Source organism: Zootoca vivipara, chromosome 3, assembly GCF_965207765.1.
Source record: "Zootoca vivipara chromosome 3, rZooViv2.hap1.1, whole genome shotgun sequence".
In the NCBI taxonomy this organism is placed as follows: Eukaryota; Metazoa; Chordata; class Lepidosauria; order Squamata; family Lacertidae; genus Zootoca; species Zootoca vivipara.
The window spans coordinates 44828649-44852771 of NC_142586.1; the positions used below are offsets into that span (position 1 = coordinate 44828649).

The 24123-nt window shown below is 48.3% G+C and overlaps 1 protein-coding gene across 1 annotated transcript in view; it reads right to left on the minus strand.

The window, feature by feature from the left end:
• SIM1 (SIM bHLH transcription factor 1) overlaps positions 1-23269 on the minus strand; it is a 56709-nt gene extending 33440 nt beyond the window's left edge. The window contains exons 1-3 of the mRNA XM_088665991.1: positions 22996-23269; positions 20906-21634; positions 20476-20604 (exon numbers count right to left, since the gene is read on the minus strand). Coding sequence (XP_088522117.1) covers positions 20476-20604; positions 20906-21080 — 304 coding nt within the window. The 5' untranslated portion in view covers positions 21081-21634; positions 22996-23269. The remainder of the gene's footprint in view (positions 1-20475; positions 20605-20905; positions 21635-22995) is intronic.
• Positions 23270-24123: the final 854 nt, after the last annotated feature.

The following is a 24123-nucleotide window of genomic DNA, read 5'->3' on the forward strand; positions in this document are numbered from 1 at the left end:
CTCCTTGTTGTCTTTTTCCGACAATACTTCTAGAACGGTTGCAGCTCCCGGTTTAAATCGAAACCTTTGGATTGGACCCGCGCTGCCGAGCACAGTTTATGCCCAACCAACTAGTGGTCACAATCATCAACAACCTCAAGCAGAATCTGTGTGCTGTGGATCCAGGGTGCTTTGCTAAACTAAGACACACATGATCTCGAAGTGCCACTGGAATTACTGAGAGGATACGGGTATTGGGGGGGGGGGTCCAAGGGCGTGGTGGCCCAGGTGGGTTGTGGACAGGCCCTTGCAGGGCCAGGCAGAGGCCCGGGCCAGGTAGATAATGTGCCCCCCCTTCTGTTTTTACCCTGGGGATCACTGAAGTCTTCTAAATAAGTAAGTACAGTATATAATTAATTTTCACAAAAGTTATGCTTACAAATAATTTTATTTCAAGGCTTGAAAGACATATAAAGACAAAATGGAAAATATGTCATTTTACTGATTGTGAATATGCTGACCGAGGCCCCCTTTGGAATCGGAGGCCCGGATCAAGTGGCCCATATGCCCCCCCCCCTCTGTCTGGGCCTGGTTGTGGATCGCATACAACCCAGGACATGCCTCCTCTGTTGCTCATCCAGATTCTCTCGCGCTGCCCTGGATTCCAACGCACGTTTCCTTGCAAGTGCCCTCGATGCCGCCTCATCCCATTACACCCCCTAAGTGGGCTTAGAATGGAAAGCAAGCGGCCCAAGAGCCGCCTCTTGTTGTTGATGCAGCTAAATCCGGCTAACGATCGCGCCCGCGCTACGCAAACGTCACCGGGCCTTCTTCGCGCAAGCCTTCGCCCTTCCCCTTTCTTCGCTTCCCCCCCCCCCCGCCCACTCTTCTTCCAGAGAGCCTCCCACGCGTTTCCAGGGACTCTCTCGCGTTCACAAGCGCGTGAAAACTCGTGAAAGCGACAGAGCCTGAGGAAACGCGAGGGCAGAAGCTGAGCTAGCTAACCATTGTGGCAGGCGCTCATACAGTATAAGATGGCAATTTATACGTTCAATGCTTTAGCCGTGGTGGCGCTGAAAACACTGGGCACACCTGTCTACAACCCAGTTAAACCAAAGAGCTCTTGAATCTAAGCCGATTGGCTGCACATTCAGAGCAATTCCTCTGTGGAGATTACTCCCAGGTAGAAGTGCACAGCACAACCCTATCCATGTTGACTCCTGACTCAGTCCCACTGTATCCAAATGGGACTCAATTCCCAGGAAAGTGTGCGTTGGATTTACGCCTTAGATCTATAATTTACACGCCCATGATTTACACATGCACATATACACACGTCAGCGGACCATACATCCAGATGTTCAAGGTCAGCGGGGTAAGCCGCCTAAAATCCTGAGCCGTGAAAATCAAGTCGTTTGGCCTTTATAGATTCTTTTTGCTTCCCGCACCCCCCCTCTCTCTCACGGTATCCCACCTCTGACAGTGCATCAGCCCTGGGCATGTTTACTCAAAAGCAAGCCCAATCGAATTCAATGGAATTGACTCCCAAGTAAGTGGGATACAGCCGAAGTCCCTAGAGCCCAGCGATGATACAAAGCTAAGCCCGGGGGCAATCGAAGTCGTATTTCACTTTGCCAAAAAGACCGAGGACGGTGCCAAAGAAGGGGAAAGTGGACCTGGAGCCACCCCGTTCAGATTTTCCCGGAATCCACTCGGCCTCTTCGCCGGCCTAGCCTTGGACTCGCCAAATGGAACAGGACAGGCGAGTCCTCGCAGGAGTTCACCTGTAGCATATATAGACTGCCTCTTCTAATAGCAACCATGACATGAAACTTCTAGCCATAGGAGCCAGATCCTAGGGAGTGAGGTCCCTTCGCCCCCCCAAAAAAATAAAATATTTGAGCCGGCAGGCTCCCCCCGCAAGTTGCATAGCTGCCAAGTTATCCCTTATTTTAAGGGATTTTCCCTTATGCTGAATAGGCTTCCTCGCGAGAAAAGGGAAAACTTGGCAGCTATGAAGTTGATGGGCAGTGCCATTCACATAGTGTGCGTGTGCCGCGTCTTGTGATTACGTGGGGCGGGGCTTACCTGCCCCTCCCCCCAATATTTTATTCAGGTTGACACCTCTGTTTCTAGCATAGGTCTTCCCAGCTCTATATGGTGCATAAGGACTGGCATCGACTGCCTAAATCTTGACAGCAGTGTTTCCAGCGGTTCCTTTTGGAACCGTTCTATTATAGTATTGTGATGAATCATAGAATCATAGAGTTGGAAGAGACCACAAGGGCCATCCAGTCCAACCCCCTGCCAAGCAGGAAACACCATCAAAGCATTCTTGACATATGGCTGTCAAGCCTCTGCTTAAAGACCTCCAAAGGAGGAGACTCCACCACACTCCTTGGCAGCAAATTCCACTGTCCAACAGCTCTTACTGTCAGGAAGTTCTTCCTAATGTTTAGGTGGAATCTTCTTTCTTGTAGTTTGAATCCATTGCTCCGTGTCCGCTTCTCTGGAGCAGCAGAAAACAACCTTTCACCCTCCTCTTTATGACATCCTTTTATATATTTGAACATGGCTATCATATGGTTTTATTTGGTTTTAACATTGCATTTTCTATTGCTGTACCCAGCCCTGGGACTTTCAGGTGACTGGCAGGGAAGAAATGGTACCGATAAATAAAACAAAACAGCTTCCAGACAGTGAACCCGGGATCTTCATCAGACTTTCCGGCGGAAGTCCGGGGGCCCCACAGAGCGAGATGAGCAGGAGGACTCCCAAAACTGAGCCGGGTTGGCTCACCGCATTTGATATGAGCAAAGCTGGATCCATTATGAAGTAAATCTTTAAAGGGGGGCATTAATTCCAGAGTCTAAAACGACCTAACCGAACTTTCTGCATGCTAATTGCGTCCTCCGATTCCTCTAACAGTGAACGGGCACAGAGGAATCAGACCCTCTGCGCCTGACTTGGGCAGGTCTTCTTGAATTCTGTAACAAGGAACGTGTCCAGCTCTTCTCTCTCCCGACTTCATGTCTGTTGGGACACGCCTAATGTCTGGGGATCTCGCGCAAGAAGGCAGAACGCCTGAACCTTTCGTAGTGGCTCAGAAGCGGAAAGGCTAGCAGATGCGTGATTTACCAAGCCCTCCGCTCTTGTCTTCTGCACAACTCTTAAATGTCTAGAAGCTGGGTGCCCCACACACACACGCTTTGCCAGGCAACACCAAATATTGGGAGGACGAGATCCCAGTGGATTTCAGAGAACACCCCTTCCTAAATCCCACCTGGCCGCCTACACGTGGGATGGGAATCAGACTTGGGGGAGTGGGGGCGACGACGGAAGTGGCTGTCAGAGAAGGCTCCAAGCTGATCCTTGCTCGAAAGTAAAGTTCGGCGTGGCTCAAGGAAGCTTCCTGAATTCCGGGGCTCCTAGAATGACTAGATTGATGCGCATTTGGATTCAGTGGAGGCTCAGGTCGCTCCTGAGGGTTTCAGCCTGGAAGTCCAAATCCGTGCGTGTTTGCTTCCTTTAGAAGGGAGTCCCCTGTGGCTCATGTCCCCTGTGTGCTTAAGTTGTTGGTTGGTTAAAACAAGGCAGAAGTCTTGTGCGTCGAGGTTTGACTTTCAATGATGTTTATGCGCTCGCTCAGCGCTACGATTAAGCGAAAGGGCGTGGCTATCCAGCAACATTCAGATAGACGTAGCTGCCGGCTTAAATGAGTATTGGATCGTCTGGTTTTTAAAAAAGCAACAACAACAACCAACTCCTGTAGGGTTCTTTTCTCTTCTTCGGGAAACTGAAAGCACTGTACCGAAGCCTGACTGACCGAGGGAAGCGGGAAGGTCTCAGATTCCGCTTGGGCGCGTCACTGTCTGAAGGAGATATTCACGGGTTCCTTTCGTTTCGATGTGTTTATTAGCGGAATTAAGAAGAAAGACATAAGGACGTGTTTTTTGGGTGGGGTGGGGGGAGTTGCCTGGATGTGCAGATCTGCAGAAACGTATTAAGGAGGTTTTTTTATTTAAACAAGCAACGAGAGTAACGCTGTCTGTGGGCATACACACAGACACACTTGTCGACTCACGAGACCCTCTCTGGGCGATCCGGACGTTCCCATTCCAATCTCTGTGCTTTTCCCAGTTGCTGATTAATCCGAATGCAAAAGCGGGGGGAAGAGAGGGGGGCCCTCCTATTTCTCTTAGGCTACTAAAAGTGGAGCAGCAGATCCTGCCCCGGCAGGTTAATGAATAGCCTGCCTGCATTACAGGTTAACTTTTGGGCAGAATCCTCTCTTCTGTTCTCTCCCCCCTCCCCGCCCTGCTCTGCAGCGCTTTTGCTCCTGTTCCGGGTGAACTCCTCCCTCCAGCCGAGCCGAGTTAATATTTTCTAAACAAGCGCTTTGCTCGCCCTTCCGAGCACTTCTCTTCCAAACTAAGCCACGTGAGATTTAGGAGGGGGGCAGGGAGCGAAAGCCTTCTACTGGCCAGATGTCTCCATCCTTTCCCATGAATGACTGACCGCCAGCTGACCATTCTCCAATCCTTTGGTCTCTGGGATTCCTTAAAACCTCGCCGCGGTGGTGGGTGGGCGACTTTCAGTTTTTTCAACCCACAAGCCGGGGAGGTGGAGGGCGTCGAGGCTGCTGTCTTATCCGCTTATTGAGAGAAGAAGCCCCACTGAGCTCAAGGAGACTTAGCATTGTAAGTCACTTTGAGTTACCTTGGTAAAGAGGTGACCAACAAATTTAACTGACGGGTGGTGATGGTGATGGTGATAGACTTGCACTGCGACTCAAGCTGAGTAACACTGACATCTCAAACTGACTGATCTCCCCTAGTTGCTCCGGTCTAAAACGCCCCATTGATTCAATAGCATTTAGCGCTACAGGAACATCGGGATCCTACGAGCGTCTACCCAGAAGTGAATCCCGCAGAATCAAAGGAGACAGAGGCCAAGGAGAGAGGGGATAGGCTTTCCCCCCTAAATGCGTTTGGATCGCAATCTTGTGGCCGGAGATGTTCACCCGGAAATTGCAGCGCAATCCTAATCGCGACTACTCAGAAGCAAGCCCTTGTCAGTTTAGTTTCCCCCCTGCCCTGCACCCATCTCTTCCTCTGAAATGAACAACATTTTAACCCACGGATCCTAAAATATTTATCGTAATGACAGTTCCTTTGGAATCAAGCTTCTACTTAATTCGAAACGTTTCAACTAAGGCTTCCGCTTGCATTTATTGCGCTTTAAGACACGCTGAGTTAAAAGAGGGTACTGGAAAACTGCAGCCTCAGATAGGGACATACATTATAGTCTTTTATTTTTAAAGTACCTTCCGCCCCGCCCGCTCCCCGATTTTAAGGTTGAGTAAAGTTGCTTGGGGTGCACTTGACCTACCGCAGCCAATCCCCACCCCTTCAAATACTGTAGTCTGATTGCATTTTCTTCTTCTTTTTAAAAAGTGAGAAACCCAGGTCCTCTCCCTCTCTCTCTTTGCCTTTGGGATTAGGTTGGTCAGGAGATGTAAAGGTTTCTTCTTGCAATTTGGAGAGCCTCGCTGAAGCAGAGGAAGGAGGAGGAGGAGCGAGAATTGGAAGAGATGAAGAAGGAGCTTGGAATCTGAAGGGGGGATTTTCCCGGCTAAAGTGGTGGAAGATAAAAAGAGAAAACACAATCTATTTTGGAAGATTTCCAAGCTACGCTACATTAACCTTCCTAGGTAAAAAAAAAGGGGGGGGGAATCTCCGTTCCGCGCTTCGCCAAGCCTGATTTATCATATTTACATAAGTAGCCTTAGGAAGTGGGTGGGATGTATCTATTGGCTCTAACGAGCTCTCATTTCGCTTGAAAAGCCGGACAAAGTTCCACTGCTGCTTTCCTCGCGTTTCTGTGTGAAGGCAGACTCCTCTCCCCCCCCCCACCCCCCGCTCGCCCGCATCTTTCCCATCATCCCACCCCCGGATTACCTTCATGGCCTGCCTACCGAGGCTTTGTGATTTCTGGAAATGAGATTTCGATTTCTAAAACAAGAAACCAATTAGTAACCAAATGAGGCGGAGGAGATCCACACCAATTGACCTAATCCCACAGGCACCGTTGACTAGGCAGGCGGGAGGACGGCGAGCAGCCACCCCTCCTGCCCCCTCCAGAGGCGACCAGACAGCTGCCGGCATCGCTAGCCGGACGACGAGCATCGATCGCGCTTGGGGGAGAGCCGCGCTGAGTGGGGCAGGAGGATGGCGTTTTTTGAAGCACTTCTCTGGCCCGAGGGTCGTCTTCTGATCTCTGAACCCTCGAGACTGAATTTCGATTCGGATTAACAATGCCTCTGAGCTGCTATCCTAGGCGCTCTCCACTTCCAGTGGCACAATCTTGCTTAAAAGTGGGGGCTACTAGGGAGGGCTTGCGTGGAGATGCGTCGCCGCCTTCTTTTTTGCGTTTGGTCCGGGTGAAGCTAACCGACAGAAACCGATTCGATAAAGCACACACCATTGTGCTGGTTTGTGCAACGCAAACTAAGAAAGTCTCGCTTTCTCATTCCCTTCTCTCTCTCCTCTTCCCAAGTCGCTCACCGGCGCGCGGCCATTAATATTCAGAACTCGGGTTTCTTGCAACCTGCCTACTGCTCGAGCTGTTGCACCGAAGGCAAAGAAACTAAACTTGGAAGCAGCCTCTGACGAGAATAAAAACACAAGAGAAAATCTTTTCAAAGCAGACAAGGTGTGCGCTGCAGGCAAGCTGTGCAGAACTAAAAGGGGCCTCTGGAGAATGGATCTCTTCTAGTCCGACTGGGTTTCTCTCTTTCCCCCCGCCCCCGCCAACCCACCCGATCTAAGATTCCTCACTCGGATTCGTGTGCTTACAGTATGAAAGTGGAAGACCAAACACAGTCCTAGGGAAAGCCAGGCCCAGCCAAGGGAGAGAGAGAGAGAAGAGAGGACATCTCTAATCAAGGCCAAGTGTTTTGACTCGCCTCTCCTCCCTCACCCAGCGGGATTCCACTAGTTACAAATAAATAATGGGAAAGAGTTCGTTTAACAGGAACTTAAACCCGTTTTTTTATAAAAACAACAACAACAAATAAAAACCCATGTAAGATTATTGTTATTTTTTTCCAATGTCTGTATCATTTTCGTTTTAGCAAACAAAAATAACCACATGTCTATTATAAAAGTCACAAACTGAATATAAAAGGCTTCCCTTTATTATTACATTTACTTCTATTATAATGAATCACTAACACCCAGAAAACATTTTCTCCTGTGTTTACAACTTCAAGAATGCAGTTCCACGCAGCAGGTAAATCTATGAGGAAACCGCTACAATAGTGATAGTAACATTAAAAGCTGGGAAAACACCTATGCAGGTGTAGGGGAAGCTGTAGACCATTGCTGTACTACTACTAAAAATTACTAAAAAAATCTGCCACAACGTTAGTGTCCTTGTAGTAGCAGCATTGCCCGTGTTTCTCGCTGCAGTATTTTCCAGTAATAATACCTGATAGCATTATTTATTTTTATTATTTTATTATGAAATGGTTTGTGTTGCCTACTACAACCTGCCCCACAGCAGGAGGGATATAATAACAACAGAAGCAAAACAAGCTTTTAGTCTTATTCATACCAGAGGAATTCTTCTTAGGATCTGGGAGAATCTTACTTGCCCCACACCAAGCCAATTGTCTGTGTACAATGCTAAGGTTAGCAAATATTGTGATCTGGATTTTATCTGCCTCTGTTCCACAGTTTCCCACCTATCCTGAGGGATTCTGATCTGGATTTCAGTAATCAACCACAAAATCTGCTTTCCTTTTGTAGTCAACCAGAACAGATTGTTCTATTTGCTATGCACCCAGTGCCCTAAAAAGGCCACCTACCCAGTCCAGCAGCTGTGGTGAAATTTGAATTGGCTCATCATTTCACCGCCACCTTCACACTTCTTATTCCAAGGCAATTCATCCCAAAGTAGACAAAATGGGTCTTGCTCCCAGGTAAGTGGGCATAATGACTGCAGTCCGAAACTCAGAAATTAGCTATACAGATTTCAGTTGAGGCCTGCTCCCAAGTAATAACATATAGAAAGCTGCAACTTAAAACCCCACCCATAACCCCGTTAAGCCCAGCTACTGCAGGAAGTGTTGAGATGCAACACAGCTTGCCTATACTGTAGGTTGTTGGCTTTGCATGGAAAAGAGTAGAGTAGATAGACAGAAGAATCTGCAAGCATCCTAGACTGTCCTTCGACCTGTGCTGACATTCCTTCAGCTGCTCGATGGAAACTCTTTAGCGCTGCTGGCCTAATTTCCTCCTCCTTAATCCTCAGCTTGGGAGAGGAGACATCTTTGTAGGCCTCTCCCGCTGAGAACAAAGAGAAAGCATGGCTCTTTGTGCACCACCACCTTTCCCATCAAACTTCCTTTACTAAATGTAGTTTTATTACTTTCCCAATTCGGCGTCTCTCTGAGCCTGTATCTGAAGGTTAAGTGCGCTTCTCCAAACGGGACTCGGTGGTCAGTCCAGCTTTTGCTGGTGCATTCAAAACTCCAAATGCCACCCACTGCCAGATTAAAGAACTGGTTTAGGCGGGGTCCTTAACCCACTGGTTAGAAGGGGAAGCAAGTATCACTGAACCTTGGGAAAGGTAGGTTAGTGGCTCCATTCAGAAATGCTGGGAAGGGGGACAGGGAGAAGCTCCAATCTGTCGCTGCTCCCAGGTGGATCATTCGAAAAAGAGGTGGTGGTCGGACGCATGCTAAGCGCATTCGGAAACCTGGAGCAAAGGGTTTGGCTCCGCAAACGGCTCTTTCTAATTCGGAGCGGAGCGCAAACCAGCTCAGACAAAAGATAACCTGAAACCCTTTGATCACGCCCTCTGCGAGGAAGTCCTAATGGCCTCAGGGAGACTAACTTCCTCGTAAACATACAGTAGCACCGATAGGCTGCGATCCTATGCATGCTTTTCTGGAAGAAAGGCCCATTGGACGCAGGGAGGCTTATATATCTGAGTAAGCATGTCAAGGATTGCTCTGAACGTTATTTTTTCAGGACCCCAACCCCCCAAAATATTCCGATTTTCACCTGTGATTTTCTACTTTGGGTTGTTTCTATATCCAGTCCCATTGGACTGCAAGAAGATCAAACCTATCCATTCTTAAGGAAATCAGCCCTGAGTGCTCCCTGGAAGGACAGATCGTGAAGCTGAGGCTCCAATACTTTGGCCACCTCATGAGAAGAGAAGAATCCTTGGAAAAGACCCTGATGTTGGGAAAGATTGAGGGCACTAGGAGAAGGGGACGACAGAGGACAAGATGGTTGGACAGTGTTCTCGAAGCTACGAACATGAGTTTGACCAAACTGCGGGAGGCAGTGGAAGACAGGAGTGCCTGGCGTGATATGGTCCATGGGGTCACGAAGAGTCGGACACGACTAAACAACAAAAAATACTTAACATGTCTAATACTGTAGTGTTTTTGTATGTATTCCAAGCGCGTCCCGTACACATTCTTACAACAACAGCGCAAGGCAGGCCAGTACCACAGTCCTCATATATTTCAGCCGAGAGCCTAAGAGCTACGTGTCCCCTAAGACTTCACGGTACACTACCTGTGTGTCAACCCTCTGCATTATATCTAGCCAGAATCCAAACTTTATTTATTATTAGACCGCGGGGAATAACTTCATTTCCCTTCGTACCAACCGACTGTGCAGTGATCTTTCCACCCATCTTTATTATTTAGAGTAGTTTGCTGCCCATGGAAATTGCAGCGTTGGCTTACTGCAAACCTTCATATCCGGCACTTTCCTAGATCACGCATGATTTCGACCCACAGCCCTGAAAAAAAGTTGTTACTATTGCTACAGTGCAGGGCTCTTTACATACCAATAAGCAACAAATAAAAATGGACAGGTCCCTGCCTCCACGGAGTTTACAATCTGAAATAAACAATGAGGAACGCAAGACCGGGAATCCTGCGGCCGGGTTCATTTAGTATGAAACAAGTGCGGTGGGAAGCAGGAAGGCAGGGATGAGACCTTCCGTTTGTTAATTCAAGGACAAATTATCCGACAAACATATTCTTTGAAAAAATGCTGTCATAAAACTAATTAAGGCAGAATACTTGGAACTTGCTTTGGTAGAACTACTGCACCTTTGGACTTATTTCACTCTTGGGCCGAGTTTGCACTAAGGCCTGTGCCCAAGTCCAGGATCTGGAAGTCCTGGGTTCAAATACTCAGTTGGCTACGAAGCTCATGAGGTAATCTTGAAGCAGTCACTGCCTCTCAGCCTGACCTACCCCACCCATACCGTTGTTGTGAGGATAAAATGAAGAGGGGAGAATTATTTGCACCGCCGTCAGCTCCTTGGAGGAAAAGATGGAATATAAATTCAACAAACAAAGCCATAAATAAATAACACACAATAATAATAATAAAATTTCCTAAAATTAAGTGCTAAGAGGAATGGTTCACCCTGACACAATCTCTATCTATATACCGGTGTTTTATTTAGAGCAGGTGTGGGGAATATTTGGCCCACTAGGGTGTTGATGAACTACAATTCTCATCAGCCCCAACAAGCACGGCCAAAGGCCGGAGGTGATGGGAGTTCTAGTTCAGCATCTGGAGGAGGGCAAAAGGTTTAGAGAGACAGGGGAGCATTCCATCAGGTGAGCAGCCTGAAGTGGTACAGCTACTCATGAGGTGCAACTAGCACCCAACGTTATACGTATATCAGAATGAGTTTCGCTCAGCAAACACGCTGCTCTTGAATGTGGACACAATGCAGCCCTGGACCAAAGGAAGTGGCTGCAGTAGACATCTCGATACCTTCTCAGGTAGTCAGCCCGCCGTGGGTTTTTCCTAATCTACAGAAGAAAAGCTTGTCACGTTCTGAAGAGGCTCGGACTGAACCTCAATGGGTTGCGGATCGCGCTGCCCTGATCACTCTATCCTTCCAGTCTCCAGCAACAGTCATATACTTGAGAGCCACTCTCCGTGTCTGTCCTGGTCCCTCAAAAACAACCCCCTGTCCGACCTCTAGTCTAGCCAAGGCTGTCTCTTCTCTGGGCGCCTTGTTATATAAGAACACCTGAAGCTGCCTCCAACAGAGATTCAGAGCCTTCGTCAACCCAGCTCAGTACTGTATTGTCTGTTGCCAGCAACCGTCTTGAGCATTCAACACGGCTCTAGGGGAAGGTGCCAGGGGTTTGACCTTCTGCGTGCAAAGCGCCCGCTCTTCCGTTGAGCCACGGCCCTTGTGCTACAAACCAGGCTCGCAGGAGACCGGGGAAAAGCGCGTGCAGCCCACCTTGACCTGAACTGTAATTGGTTTGTTGTTGATGAGAAAGGAGTTACGAAAGGGTTTTCTTCCCTCTCTCTCCTCTCCCCCATCTCCCTCCCTCTCTCCCTTCTTACTGAGTGCTTAAATAAAAGTGCTTAAATAATGCCATCTTTCCAGATGGCCTGATCTGCTTTTACTCTCGACAGCAACAGGAGATTCACGGCTGGCATGCGCGGCACTTTCTGGTTCAGGTTGCCAAAGCGCTTCCAAATCCATCGATCAGGGTTCACGAGAGACAGAAAGCAGGAACAAGCTCGCGCGGGTCTACTCGGAAATAAAGTCCCACTGAGTTTCTCCCAAGCTAAAGCAACTTCAGTCAGAACTGCGGCCTAAAGCTAAAAGCCCCACGAACCACATTGGATTTCTCCAAGGAGCAGGCAGGCAGTTTTACAGACATTTGGCCGACTGTATCTCTCTCAATCCCAGCCTCTGGGAAATGTGTTTATTTTTTTCCCCTCGCTTGTTCTCCGAGGTCAGCGCTCTCGGGTTGACTGTCGAGATTTCTTACAGGAGTGTGCCCCTCGTTTGGAGACCGTTCACCAAATGCAAACCTGGTCCAAGTCCAGGAGGGTGGTTGTTTTTATCACGATCATCCCCACCCCGCCCAGCAAGTCTGCCCTGAAACAAACAAGTTTGCGTTTAAATTGTGCAGTCCTATACATGCCTGCTCAGAAATAAGTCACTTTGAGTTCAGTTCCGTGAGACTTAAACCCAGCTAAATTCGCGTCTAAGACTGTCTATATAGATCAGATTACTCTTCCTATGGAGCCAAGGTACCGCCAAGGTCCCACGTGAGGCAGAGGTCTTTGGAGAATGCATTCTTTCTGAGCATCTCGGAAGTTTACTGATTGACTATTTTGCTTATTAATGCTCACATTAAAAAAACACCACACATATTAATCTGTATCTCCTCCGCTCTGGATTTAGAGGAGAGTAGGGAGGACAACTGTGGCGCATCTGCTTACTCAGACTCGGCTCCATCTCCCTGAAGGCTCCAGACGAGGAAGGACTGAGTGGAGTTTGCCACATCCCAGGCTTGGCAGAGGCATGCGCAGTCTTTGACCCAACCCATTTCCCTCACCACGTGGCGACCCTTCAGCCTCTCGGTTTGTCGAGGAGACCCTGGTCATCAGGCGGCCATTTCAGCCTGCAGCTTAGAAAATGAGCACCTTTTAACCCCCCCCCCCATCACTTCACCACTTTCTCGCTTATTTTACGGCTTCGAGGATTAATAGCTACTAATTCTACCCAACGATATTATCCAGTGTCCTCCCCTCCCCTCCCCACAAAGAAGACAAGAAAGCGAAGCGCTTGACTTCGAAATGGGTTGTATTGAAACACATAAATTCGAGTATTCGAATCCTAGGGGCTGGAGCAACCTCGACAAAATCGGGCATGCCTCCGACACCACCGGCTGGATTATTGGGGAAAATGGGATTATTGAGGAATGCCGCAATCCTATACACATTTAGCCGGGCAGAGAGTAAGTCTCATTGGGATTTACTGCTGAGTAGACGTGTATAGGACTGGGCTGTAAATGACACGCACACAATCAGAGGAAAGCGGGCTTGGACTGCCAGTCCTTTTAAGCGATTGTTCCAAGGGACCTCAAATTTCCTCGTTTCCGTGTATTTATTTAGGATTGTGTGAGAGGGGGGGGTTGCTCTGATCACTGAGAACAAAACCCAAAGCCCCACACCGAGGAGGCTGACTTTTCGCGTCAACGGACCCGGGTTCTGCCCTATTTAGGTATCCAGTCCACGATATTTGTTCCTAGCTGGGCTGCGGGGCGTTAACTTTACGCTGGATCGGCTCATATTCGGCCTTACAGAACCATCAGTTGCTAGCGACCTCTACAAAATTTACGACCCTGCCCGTTACAAAGCACAAATCAGTTCTGTTTTACATGCAGATAAAAATGTACGCAGAATCAAAGTGCTGTTTGTCTTTAATAATAAGTGAAATCCGGTGGCTCAATATGCTGTGATTTAAATAATATCAATAAACGGTATATCTGTAAAATGTTTTATACACACAAACCCCACTGCCATTAGGTTTTTAAAAAAGAAAATCGTTAGGGAGCAGAACAGATATGGATTCATTCAGCCTTGGCAAGCAGAATCGTATTTTACCAGGAAAATAGACAACCCGATTAAGGATGAATCATATGCTCACTTACCTGGGGAAAAGTCTCATTAAATTCTATAGAATTGCTCTGTTAATCAGACCCATAAAACGATTCCGTTTTCCATGCTAACCATAACAACAGAGGAAGGAAAAATTAACATTTCGTCCTGAAATCCTTGGGGAAGGGGGTGAGGATGAATTATTTCACCACCTAACCTAATGACTGATGAAAATATCTGCAAACAGTTTATTAATTAATAAAATTACCACCACCACCACCACCACCATTATTTTATTCTGGCGATCGATGCGGCTTTCTGCGAAGAAATTACAGTTTTTTGCCAATCAGCCTGACCTCTGCTTTTCTCAGCCATAAATCTGCTTTTGGAGCAGTTATGCCGGGGCTTTCGTTCTGCACTTCACATTTCAAGTCCACATCAAAACTGGAATCAAACAAAGGGAGGCAGCTTAAAGGCTTTTAAATGAGAAAAACGTCTGTAAGAAAATAAACACTGAAACCCAATGCTCAATCATTTCCCTCAGCAGCAAGAAAAACAGCATTAAATCACCGATCCACGTGGGAAAGGAGGTTGTTGTTTTTTCTTCCTTTTCTCCCCTTTGTTGTTGTTTTTTTAAAAAAAATACCGCCTCCCAACTAAAACAAGGCCATGGATTTCAATACTGAAACGCTAAACGCATTTATTTATTTAACAAAATAGTAGCTGCAAAATTATAGAGTGTAGAACTGTCGAGCTGCACTGCTAAGCGATTTTGAGTAACCCTACGCTAAGCGATACGAAGCTGCCGGTGCCTGTTCAAAACGCATGTCCCATTCAGTTTAATGGGACTTACTGCTTGGTAAGTGGATATAGGATTGCGGCCTCATCGCAGCGTCCAGAATCCAACTAGTGATGGAGTAACAGCACTTCTAAATATATATGTTTTCAAAATCCCCGCATTTCTTTATTTTTACTATCAAAAAATCACGTCAAGTGCCTGTTTAATCCACCAGCCCGCCCACCCACCCCAATGGAGATGGGATGATTTCGGTAGGAGGGTGTTTTGGTGTGTTTCTGGTCACGAAGTGCATAACGTACACACAGATACACCCACGCACGCAAAATGCGCGCGCACACAAACAAACAACCCCACATATATATCTCATTTCAAGCAATCGGAAAAATAGGAGAACACTGGGTGAGTTGAAATCAATGAACATTTTCATAATTATCATCGACGTGAGAACCGCACGGAAATTCCCTCCACGCGTTGCTGCTGTTTAACTTGCACTTTTACTTTTGAAACGCCGCAAAAGAAGTACAGCAACGAAGTTAGCAAGCCCTTTTTCGATGTAAGGCCTGCGGGAAGGATTGCCTATCTCACTCTTGCTGTCGTTAACCATACTACAACTCTTTTTAAAAACGCCAGCAACAAACGATTGTTCTAGAGAAGAAATGAATACTTGGGGGCAAAACTCTGAACTTTTGGACCGTTATTCTCCTTCCTAGTGGTCCAGTTCTTGTAGCCCTCTGTAAAAGGGACACCCCTTCTTCAGACAACGGTGCAATCCAGCTCCGTCCAGTCCACACCCGCCCATTCCGCACACCTAAACAGCTTTCTCAGAGTACAAGTATCGCTTCCCATGTACTTGAGTTCTCTCGTCTTGAAAGACAGGTGAAGGGGGGGGGAATGAATCAAACGCTTCACGGTTTCAGTTGCAATTTTTAATCATAACTCCTACTGGATCATAAAAAAAATAAAGTAAGCGGGAGAAATATCAAGCGCGCACACACAAAAATACCGACAACCAACGAACCTTTCCATCGCAACCAACCAGCAGGCGAAAACCCGCACTTTGTGTTTCAAGGTTAGCTCTAATATTCGTTCCCCAGACCTCTCGGGGTTGCCTGCGCAGACCTCTCTGTCTACCTGCCTCTCGGACTCACCAGTCAAAATAGCCGTTTTATGTACTTGGGCAGCTATTGCATGCTTTCCACAAACCAATGTAACTGGGTCTATAGGTAATATCCGATTTAAATTACCAAAACTTTACTGAGGAACAGCCTCCATGGCTTCAGTGGGACTTGCTTCTGAAGACACCTCCTTGCCCCACCTTTAAAGCAACGAAGGCCACTCCCTGGTTTGGGCATCGGATTAAAACGTTCCTAGAAATCTATCCGCTATGGTTTGTAAACCCTTCCCTATCTGGAGTACCTCGGTCCCTTCGATCTAATCTTGCACACGTGTAAAGCAACAGCTACGTAATAACTGGTGGCCCTCAAGCATCTGAATGCAAACGCTGCTTAGGAAATATTTTAGACAAAAGAGACGAAAAGACGCGTGGCATGCATGCATGTGTTTCTCTCGTAAAAATATTTTACCAAACTTTAGTAATCTTTGGGGAAACAACAATCGCAACACCAACTCTCTACAAAAGATGGGGCATGAAAGCAAGACAGGCTTGATGCTGCATTTCAGTCTGCGAATAATGCAACCCTTGCAGCAGGGTTCCTTCGAAAATGGTTCTGTCGTTCAGCAACTTGGCCTGATTTGGCTCCCTAACAGACGGTCCCCGAACTGGGCGCTGACGTAGAAAGCCTAGCAAGGCTCCGCCATGGCGTCATTGTCTGGTTTGGCCCCCTCGCTCCGTCACTGCTTGTTTCTGGGGAGGAAGTTAGCCGGCGCTTCTCACCTTTAAATGCGCTTTTGTCCTTGGAGGAGGGGAGAGGAGGGGGTGAGAAGAGGAGGAGGGATGTCCCCCCTCTCCCATTTATTTGTAAAAGGATCAAGGCCAGAGCTCGTCCATAAACACAGGAAGGCGAAACGGAGTCCTGAATTTGACCTTTGTCCTCCAAACCGGCGTGAATACGAATTCACTTAAGACCTCTGGGGACTAGGAAGGAGAGCTGCGGTAGGTTTCACGAGGTCTGGCATTTCCCTTCCTTGCCTTAACGCAACATCCGGAGAGCTCAGGGAAAGGCAGAAAGCGCAAGGTTCGTCCATTCCCCACCCCCACCCCCCTAAAAGAGAATTGGTGCAAAAATAAATAAACCACCTACTACTGTCTGCGATTGCGTGCCACGGTGCGTCCATTCTCACAACACAAAGAATCCAGACCCGGATTCTAAGTAAATCCCACCCTATTCCGTTGAGCATTTCAGGCCCTGTGAAAAATTGGGAAGAGAGGCGATGTATTTGCCTGTCTTCAAGAACCAGCCAATAAAAACAAGTCAAAATCCAGATACCAGGGGTAGCCCCGCTTTTAAGTGAACCTGCTGGCCTTTGATGTGCTAAGGCTTCGATCCCAAGGCATACCGGTACTTTGAGAGGGAGAGGGAGGGAGGGGGAGAGGGAGAGAGCCCTTAGACCTGGGGAAACTAGTCCTATGGTGTTCAGCCGGGCTAAGTTTGCCAGGCGGCTTTAGGTCTGAGGCCCAGCACAGTTGATGGGTGGTTGCTGATGGTGCCACGTGTACTTCAGCGGAAAGAGATGGCTTGATAGCACGGGGGAGGGGGGCGGTGAGCCCGTGGCCCTCCAGCCGCTGCTAGACTCCAGCTCCCATCAGCCCAATGTCTAATAGTCAGAGGTGATGGGAGTTGTCATCTAGGATCTGAAGGGCCGCCGATTCCCCCATCCCTGCCTTGCCCTAGTAACAATAATGGTTTGGACACCGCTGGTTTGTTTCTGCATCTGCTTCTAGCGCTCGCTTTCCTCACCCCACTGCTGTTCTCCTTCCTCGCCTTCCTTCAAGTGGCAATCCTGGACATGTTCAGTCCGGACCACACACAGACAGATCCTGGGACTCCTTCCACATGGAATACAACCATTCCGAAAGGCAGCTGTGCCCGAGACCCTGCTTGGCGCCACTGAAATCGATGGGGCTTCATCTAGGCGGCTAGGCTCAGGCCTGTAGGCCCCGATCCCTACCAACGTGCTTGGAAGAAGGAAGGAAGACTTTCAGCAGAGTCCGCAGCCCAGTTAGCTCTTGCAGGCTAATTCTCTCTGAGCCCCTTTCCCCAAAATTAAGATATGCAGTGATTTTATCAAAAACGCAAGCCATCACATAAGACGCCTTCCCCATAACCCTTCCCTACCTTAGCCCACCCATATAAAGAGGATGGTTGAGGTGGGGGTGGGGAGAGAGAGAAATAGGGAGAGAGGAGCGGGTGCGTGTTCAGGAAGAAGTTAAATTCCCCTTGCCTGAGGTGGGATTTATTTCCTAATCGCTGGATTTAGGTTTGCTGTCTAGTGACTGCAATGGGCTTGGAAGCTCCTGGGTGTCGCGCGGTGCCCAGCACGTTTAAGATCGACCTTAATAATTAAAAAAATTAAAAAAATGTGGGGGAAGCCCACTTCGGGCAAGCACCGGAGCCAAAATCCAGGCCAACCTTAGCCATCCGTAACTGGAGCTGAACACCTTTCGGTAAGATTTTTATTGAGATTTCCCCATACAATACAAGAAGATCATAGCTACCTAAGATAGAAAACAAGAAAAAGAAGCAAAAGAGAAAGAGACAACAGAGATAGACTCCTAGCCCCACACTCGCGGCCTCCGAGTGTGGCAGACGCTGTGGCCATTACCCCAGCAGCAGCGGATCTGGCTCGCTTTGCCCTTGGCCACCTCAATTCCCTGGTGGCTCTCTCTCTCTCCTCTTCCCCCTCCCCCTTTCCTTTCTCTTTCCAGACATTCGCCGGCTTACAAGCCAGGGGGAAGATGGGACAGAGGATCAGCCCTTCTTTGCCTCCTCTGATTGCTCGCAGCCGACAAGCAACACCATATGCTTCTTCTGATCACACAAGCCCGCGAGGGAGGCGTCGGTAATTGTGCAGAGCTGCTGCAAAGCACGCTCCGGAGGAAGCCCGCCGGGACCGAGGAAGCGGGCAAATCGTGGCTAATCATCTTTGGAGGAACCCCACGGGCCCCCCACGAGCCCAATACTTCCACAAGTTCCGCGTGGACAGTCGAAAGGAGCCGCCTTTTCGAAAGGGGGAAATGAGGAAGGGTAGGGGGGCGGCGGATAAAAGGTCTCCAAAAACTGTGCGCCAGAATGAAAAGGTGACTTATCGCTTTTGCAGCTTCTCCCCCTCACCCCAAGAGTGATTAGCACCCTTCTCCTAAACACAGACATGTGGGAGCAGCGGCTCAGTGTACAACACACACACACACAAAACTTGGATTGCTTTCCCAAACACAGAGCACTATCCAGCCGAAATTGAGCGCGCTTTAATCCCATCAACCGCGGCATAAAGGAATGCGGCACGTGTTGTATATGCTGGTGAAGTTACCGGCTCTGGCTGGATCATGCCCACCTTGAAATCAAGGGAACTTCCTTGCAAACAAACGAAAATATATATGTGCAGAATGGGAATCTGGAGATGCCTTGGTATGTGCAGGACAGTAAAGGGAAAATAATAATAATCATCCCATCCCAGACTGCCTTGTTTTCATCAAATGCCTGTATAAATAACAGCAAGTTACATGTTGCAAAGTATGGGTGCGATCCAGCCAAAGTTAATCGTATTTAAATCCCTCTGGTTTCTTTTGCTGATCTCTGAGCATATGTTTAACTCCCCCGCTTTCGAAATCTGCGGAAGCTAAAAAGAATGAAACTTGGATCCTGCTTTACGAAAACTGCCTGATGCACATATTAATAAGTTGAACTGCATATTGAAAAATATGCAGAACGCACAGCTGGGTCACAAGCCCAGTTATTTTGAAGTCCCCTCGATTTCAAAGGAACGTTTTCTGAACAAGTATGATGCTTAGGATTGTAGGCTTTCTGGGAAATAAATTCCACTTCAACTTAAAGTATTTCCAAGTAAATTTGGTCGGAGCTGACATTCTGTAAAAACAAACACCTTGCGCTTGTGTTCTCCTCGATTTCATAACTGAAATATCCTGTGGATGCGATCGCCTCTCTTTCCCAATAAAACTACATATGCTCTTAAGGCTATACCGGTAGCTATCCTAATGATTTGTTTTCGTTAACTCCGCTGGGAGAAGTTCCGTCTGCAAAGTGCCCTCTCCACCCCCATTTCCCTATATCCCCTGGTTCTTGTTTATCTTTACAAAATACTGGTATCATCCTTAGTGAATTTTTCTAACCCCTTTCCTCATTTAAAAATAGCCACTGATCTTATAATGCCAAATATATATTTTAGATTAATCGGGATCATATTCATATCCCGATTCCATGTAGACGGGAAATGAAGTCTCATTTGGTGACAACAGAAAACACGAGGGGCCTTTAATCCAAATAAGAGTTTGGAGTGACGCAAGGAAGTCCTACGATTCTCTCCCGAGTTACCGCACGTAGGAGTTCAGTCCCAACATATTTGGGACCCGGGTTTCACAGGAGAAAAGCCCTTGGCTTACTGACGTTTTTAAAGTACACAGGATCGTAGAGTATCTTTTAAAAAAAATCCCCAACATCTAGAAAATGGGAATTTCCTCTTAAAAGTCATTGCCAGAGAGGATCGAGGCCAATGTCCCTGGCTTTTCTTGGGTTCCCCGCCCCCCTGTTTGAAGTTTGCCATACCTTATTATTAAGGGATCCTAGTCTCCCCCCCCTTTTAAATTACACTACTCCAGAAAAACACTCCAGGTATTCCTCCCCCCATTCTGATCACCCAGAACGTGCAGTTAACGCGGCCTTGCTTCTTACGAATAACTTAACACCAGGAAAGACTGTTTTTGTTTTTCGCTGACTACACCGACGGCCTTGATTCATGCCTTCTCAAAAAACTGGACCCTCGACATCAGTTCCAGATGTGCCACGTTCATGCATATGCAAAAGAGGCATTTAAATTCGTCGGTTTCTTCCTCCGCCCCCGCACCTTCCCCCCCCCCGCGACGCATCTGTCCGCGGCTGCCTCCCATTTTTTTGCTCGGCACAGAAGCCCAGGGGCTGCGTGCTGTCGATCCATCCATGCAAATATTTAGCTTCGTATTAATTCATTTTCCCCACCTTCTCCTCCCTCCTGCCCAATTTAACTATAATAAATATGAGAGAATTGCCCTTTTGAGCAACGCACGTGGCTTCGCCGGGAGGGAGACGCGGGGCGGAGAGAGAAAATGCATTGTTTGTTTTACTGGAACAAGCAGCTGAGCTCTGAGCCTCGACGTGTTGACAAAGGTGCCGGCGGTTCCCAGCCAAACACATCCTATGTACCAAAGGGGAAAGTGTTTATGGGCAGGGAGGGAGAGAGGGGGAGCGAGAGAAGGGGAAGATTTATTTTTGAAAGAAAGTGGGGAACCGCTCCAGAGAGCCGTCTCGTGCGAAAACTACACAGGCCAGAGGAACAGGGCCACAAGGCGACGACTCCTCGACGGCTTTCCTAGTCTGGACCAGATGAGAGGAGGAAGAGGCCAGCTCTGAGGACCTCCTGGGCTAACAAGGACCTCCCCCCCCGCGGATTAGGAAATAGGGGTGGGTAGCTGAATCCCGCGACAGTGGGCACCTACCTTCGGGGAAAACCACCCGCATCTTCAGGTAGCTGGTGGTGAGCCTGATGATGGAGGCTTTATCCAGCTGCGAGGTGATGGCGGAAGGCAAAGGCAGCAGTTTGGCCAGTTCGTAAAACTCGCTGTTTTCTTTCTCCCGCCTAGTCCGGGCCGCATTTTTGGACTTCTCTTTCATGGTGGTTTCTTCCCCCTTCTTTCTGACAGTGTAAGCTCCACAGATGCATCCAAAAAAATAGACCAAATTGTCTATCGGTCAGTTCCAGCAAAGCATCGTGAAATTTGTTTGTTGCTTTGTTTTGAAATCACAAAGTCATTTTAAAATGCGGGCGCGCGAATGCTTAAGCTTCAGGGTGCGGGACGGTGATAGGTGTAAGACCATCAATTATTATTATTATTATTATTATTATTATTATTATTATTATTATTATTATTATTATTATTAGGAGCTGATTATCAATGGGCTGTAAAAGTTGCGAATCCAGCTCTGGGAATCCAAAAGCAACTGGCAGAGAGGAGTGTGGCAAGATGGCTTCAGAGCTCAGCAATCCAGTCAGGGGGTCCTTGAGGCTTTCTTCCTGTCGTGGCTGAAAATGTAATTCCGGGCAAAAGAGACATGATAGCGTCTCTTCAGACGTTTGAGAATCTCCAGGCCTCTTTAGCTCTTCCTCTCTCTTTGCGGAAAAAAAGTGGCCGAGAATCTGCAGACTCAGGGACCGATCCTTCAGGCTACTGTGAAGACAACAACGGCAGGGGAGTGAGACGGGGAGGTCGAAGGGTTTAATTCTCAAGGGAAAACATCACACCTTGGAAGCATTCTGCGGTGTGTAAGTAATTAAAGACTTTCCCCGGAGGAAATGAGGCTGACATCCACCTGGGCATCCTTCCCTGGCAGCGAGTCCCACTGAACTCAGCGGAGGCTTGCTTTTGGAGTCAGGCACCTGTAGGATTGCAATCCTGCGCAATCCTGCGCACACTTCCTTGGGTGTAAGCCCCGTCAAGCCCAGCGGGACTTGCTTCAGAGGAGTGCAGCTGGGGCCAGTGAGAGTGTCGCTTTCAGCATTGGGAATGGGAGGAGGAGGAGGGATCAGATGGCCTCCCTTGGAAGCGGCACTGCTTCAAGTGGTGCCCATTCCTCCAAATAATCGAAACCAGGGGGGACGCTTCGGCTCTGCGTAACTCCATTAAACAATACATCACACACAGATGCAGTGTCTTTAACCAAGTAAAAACAAAAAGTAATCACCACCATTCTTATTTAGGGCCCAGTCCCATGCAGATGTTCTCATCACACCCTGTTGATACCAGTGTTTCTCAGATTCTGTTCATTTTAACAGGACTCGCGCAGATTTCCCCAAATAATTTGGCCCCCTTGTTGCTAATATTATTAATTATTACTATGGTGGCATACTCCCGTTTCCTCCTAGCAACCAGTTCTTAGGAGAAAAATATAATCAATGATGCAGCCAGAAAGAAACAGAGTTAAAATCGTGAGAATTGTAGAGTTGGAAGGGACAGCGAGGGTCATCTAGTCCAACCCCTGCAATGCAAACGGTGCTTCAGATCCAGAAACGAGTCAGGCCGGATTCCTTCGCTTAAGGTAGTGTTCGGTCTGGTTTGAAACCCATTTGAAACAGTTCAGCTATGAAAGCCGACACTCTGACTTAAACACTTTTGAGGATAGCAGCATCCGTGGATAATGAAATCAGCTAGTCCCTCCTCTCCCTCCCTCCCTCTATTTGTATCTCAATATGGAGAAGGGGTGGTGGTAGGATCAAACAGAGACCTCTGTCGCTCTGCCCTTGGAGAACCCTCCGCAGCTGATCCCTTGCAAACGCTCCTTCCAAAATCATTCTCTAGCAATGCTACGCAGAGCACCTTCGAAGGGAGCTCCCCCGCCCGCTTTCCCCCAAAAGAGACTTTCGCAGCAAGGGAGAGCATCAGATAAACTTTATCTGAGCGCCACATAAGGGGGGGGGGAAGTCCGGGTGACGTTTGGCCAAGTCTGAAGGGATCGCACCTCCCCGCTCCCCAAAACAGCCTCGGGGCCCTCGCCACCCCTCCGCCCTCTCGCCTGCCCTTCGGCCACTTACCTTCTGTCCCCGCGCCCAAGGTGGCAATATCGGCCGGCGCTTGACTGAAACTCAGGAAGATCCTCCCAAGGTGGAGAAGAAGTTAGCTTCCCCCGCCGCTGGCGACGAAGTTTTCCTCCGTCCCATCTCGCTTCGGTTTCTCCCAGGTTCGCCCTGGGCTCTAATCTGGGATGAAGAGGGGCTATTAATGAAGATCCTTTAATTTCCGGCTGAGAAACGCCTAATAAACTTCTGGATAGCCAAAAGGGCTTTTTAGCACAACTTCATTTCTCAGCCCTGCTTTCTTCTAGCCCGGCCTTAATGCCACTCACAGAGCCAGCTCGCTTCCTATTGGAACGGGGCTCCGAAAGGCCGGCCTCTCACTGGCTGGGCGGCGCAGTGACGTCACCGCTTGTCGGACACACCCCTTTTTACCTTTGCGCGCGCCGCGTCCAGTTTCTGACCTCCGCGCTCCGAAGTAGGGGACGCGCCAAGAGGCGGCTGGATTGATCGCTCCGCTCCGGGATACCAGGGAGATGAGAAGGAAAGGACCCCGACGGCTCGGAGTGGTGGGGCAGCTCTTCGACAGTCCTGGGGAAAAAGCACTCCCCTCCTATTTTTGCTCGCGCCAGGCTCACGTTAAACCACTTTGCTTCTTGCAACCGGAGAGACAGGAAGGTTCGGGGGGGGGGTCATGGTCCCCGCCGGACGAACTCCCTTCCAAAGAGGCAGATCCCTTGTGCCTGTGAACTTGGAGGCATCGAACGCAAATAGCGTCCGTGGGAAACTCAAGGAAGAGTGAAAACGTGTAATGGCCTCAGAGTCAGAGCCTAACTTATTGGCCGGCGTTTAAAAATAAACCGTATCCACTTCTGTTGTCAACGGGGTTTCCTTCCAAGTGATCAGTTTGAGGATTGCTGACCCAAATTGGAGCACATTATTTGGAAATATATTTCCACGAATTTCTTCTATAGGACCAATTTATTGTCAAAGAACTGAGTTTAGGACAGAGGTTTACTAGCCTCCTCTAGAAATAGGTAACAGAGCAGAGTAGAAATTGTGTACAACCCAAGCCTCCTTAATGCGCTCTCGTGCCGGTTTGAAGACAGGAATCAGTTTTAAATTATCTGTTGGCAGAAAGTGGGGCAA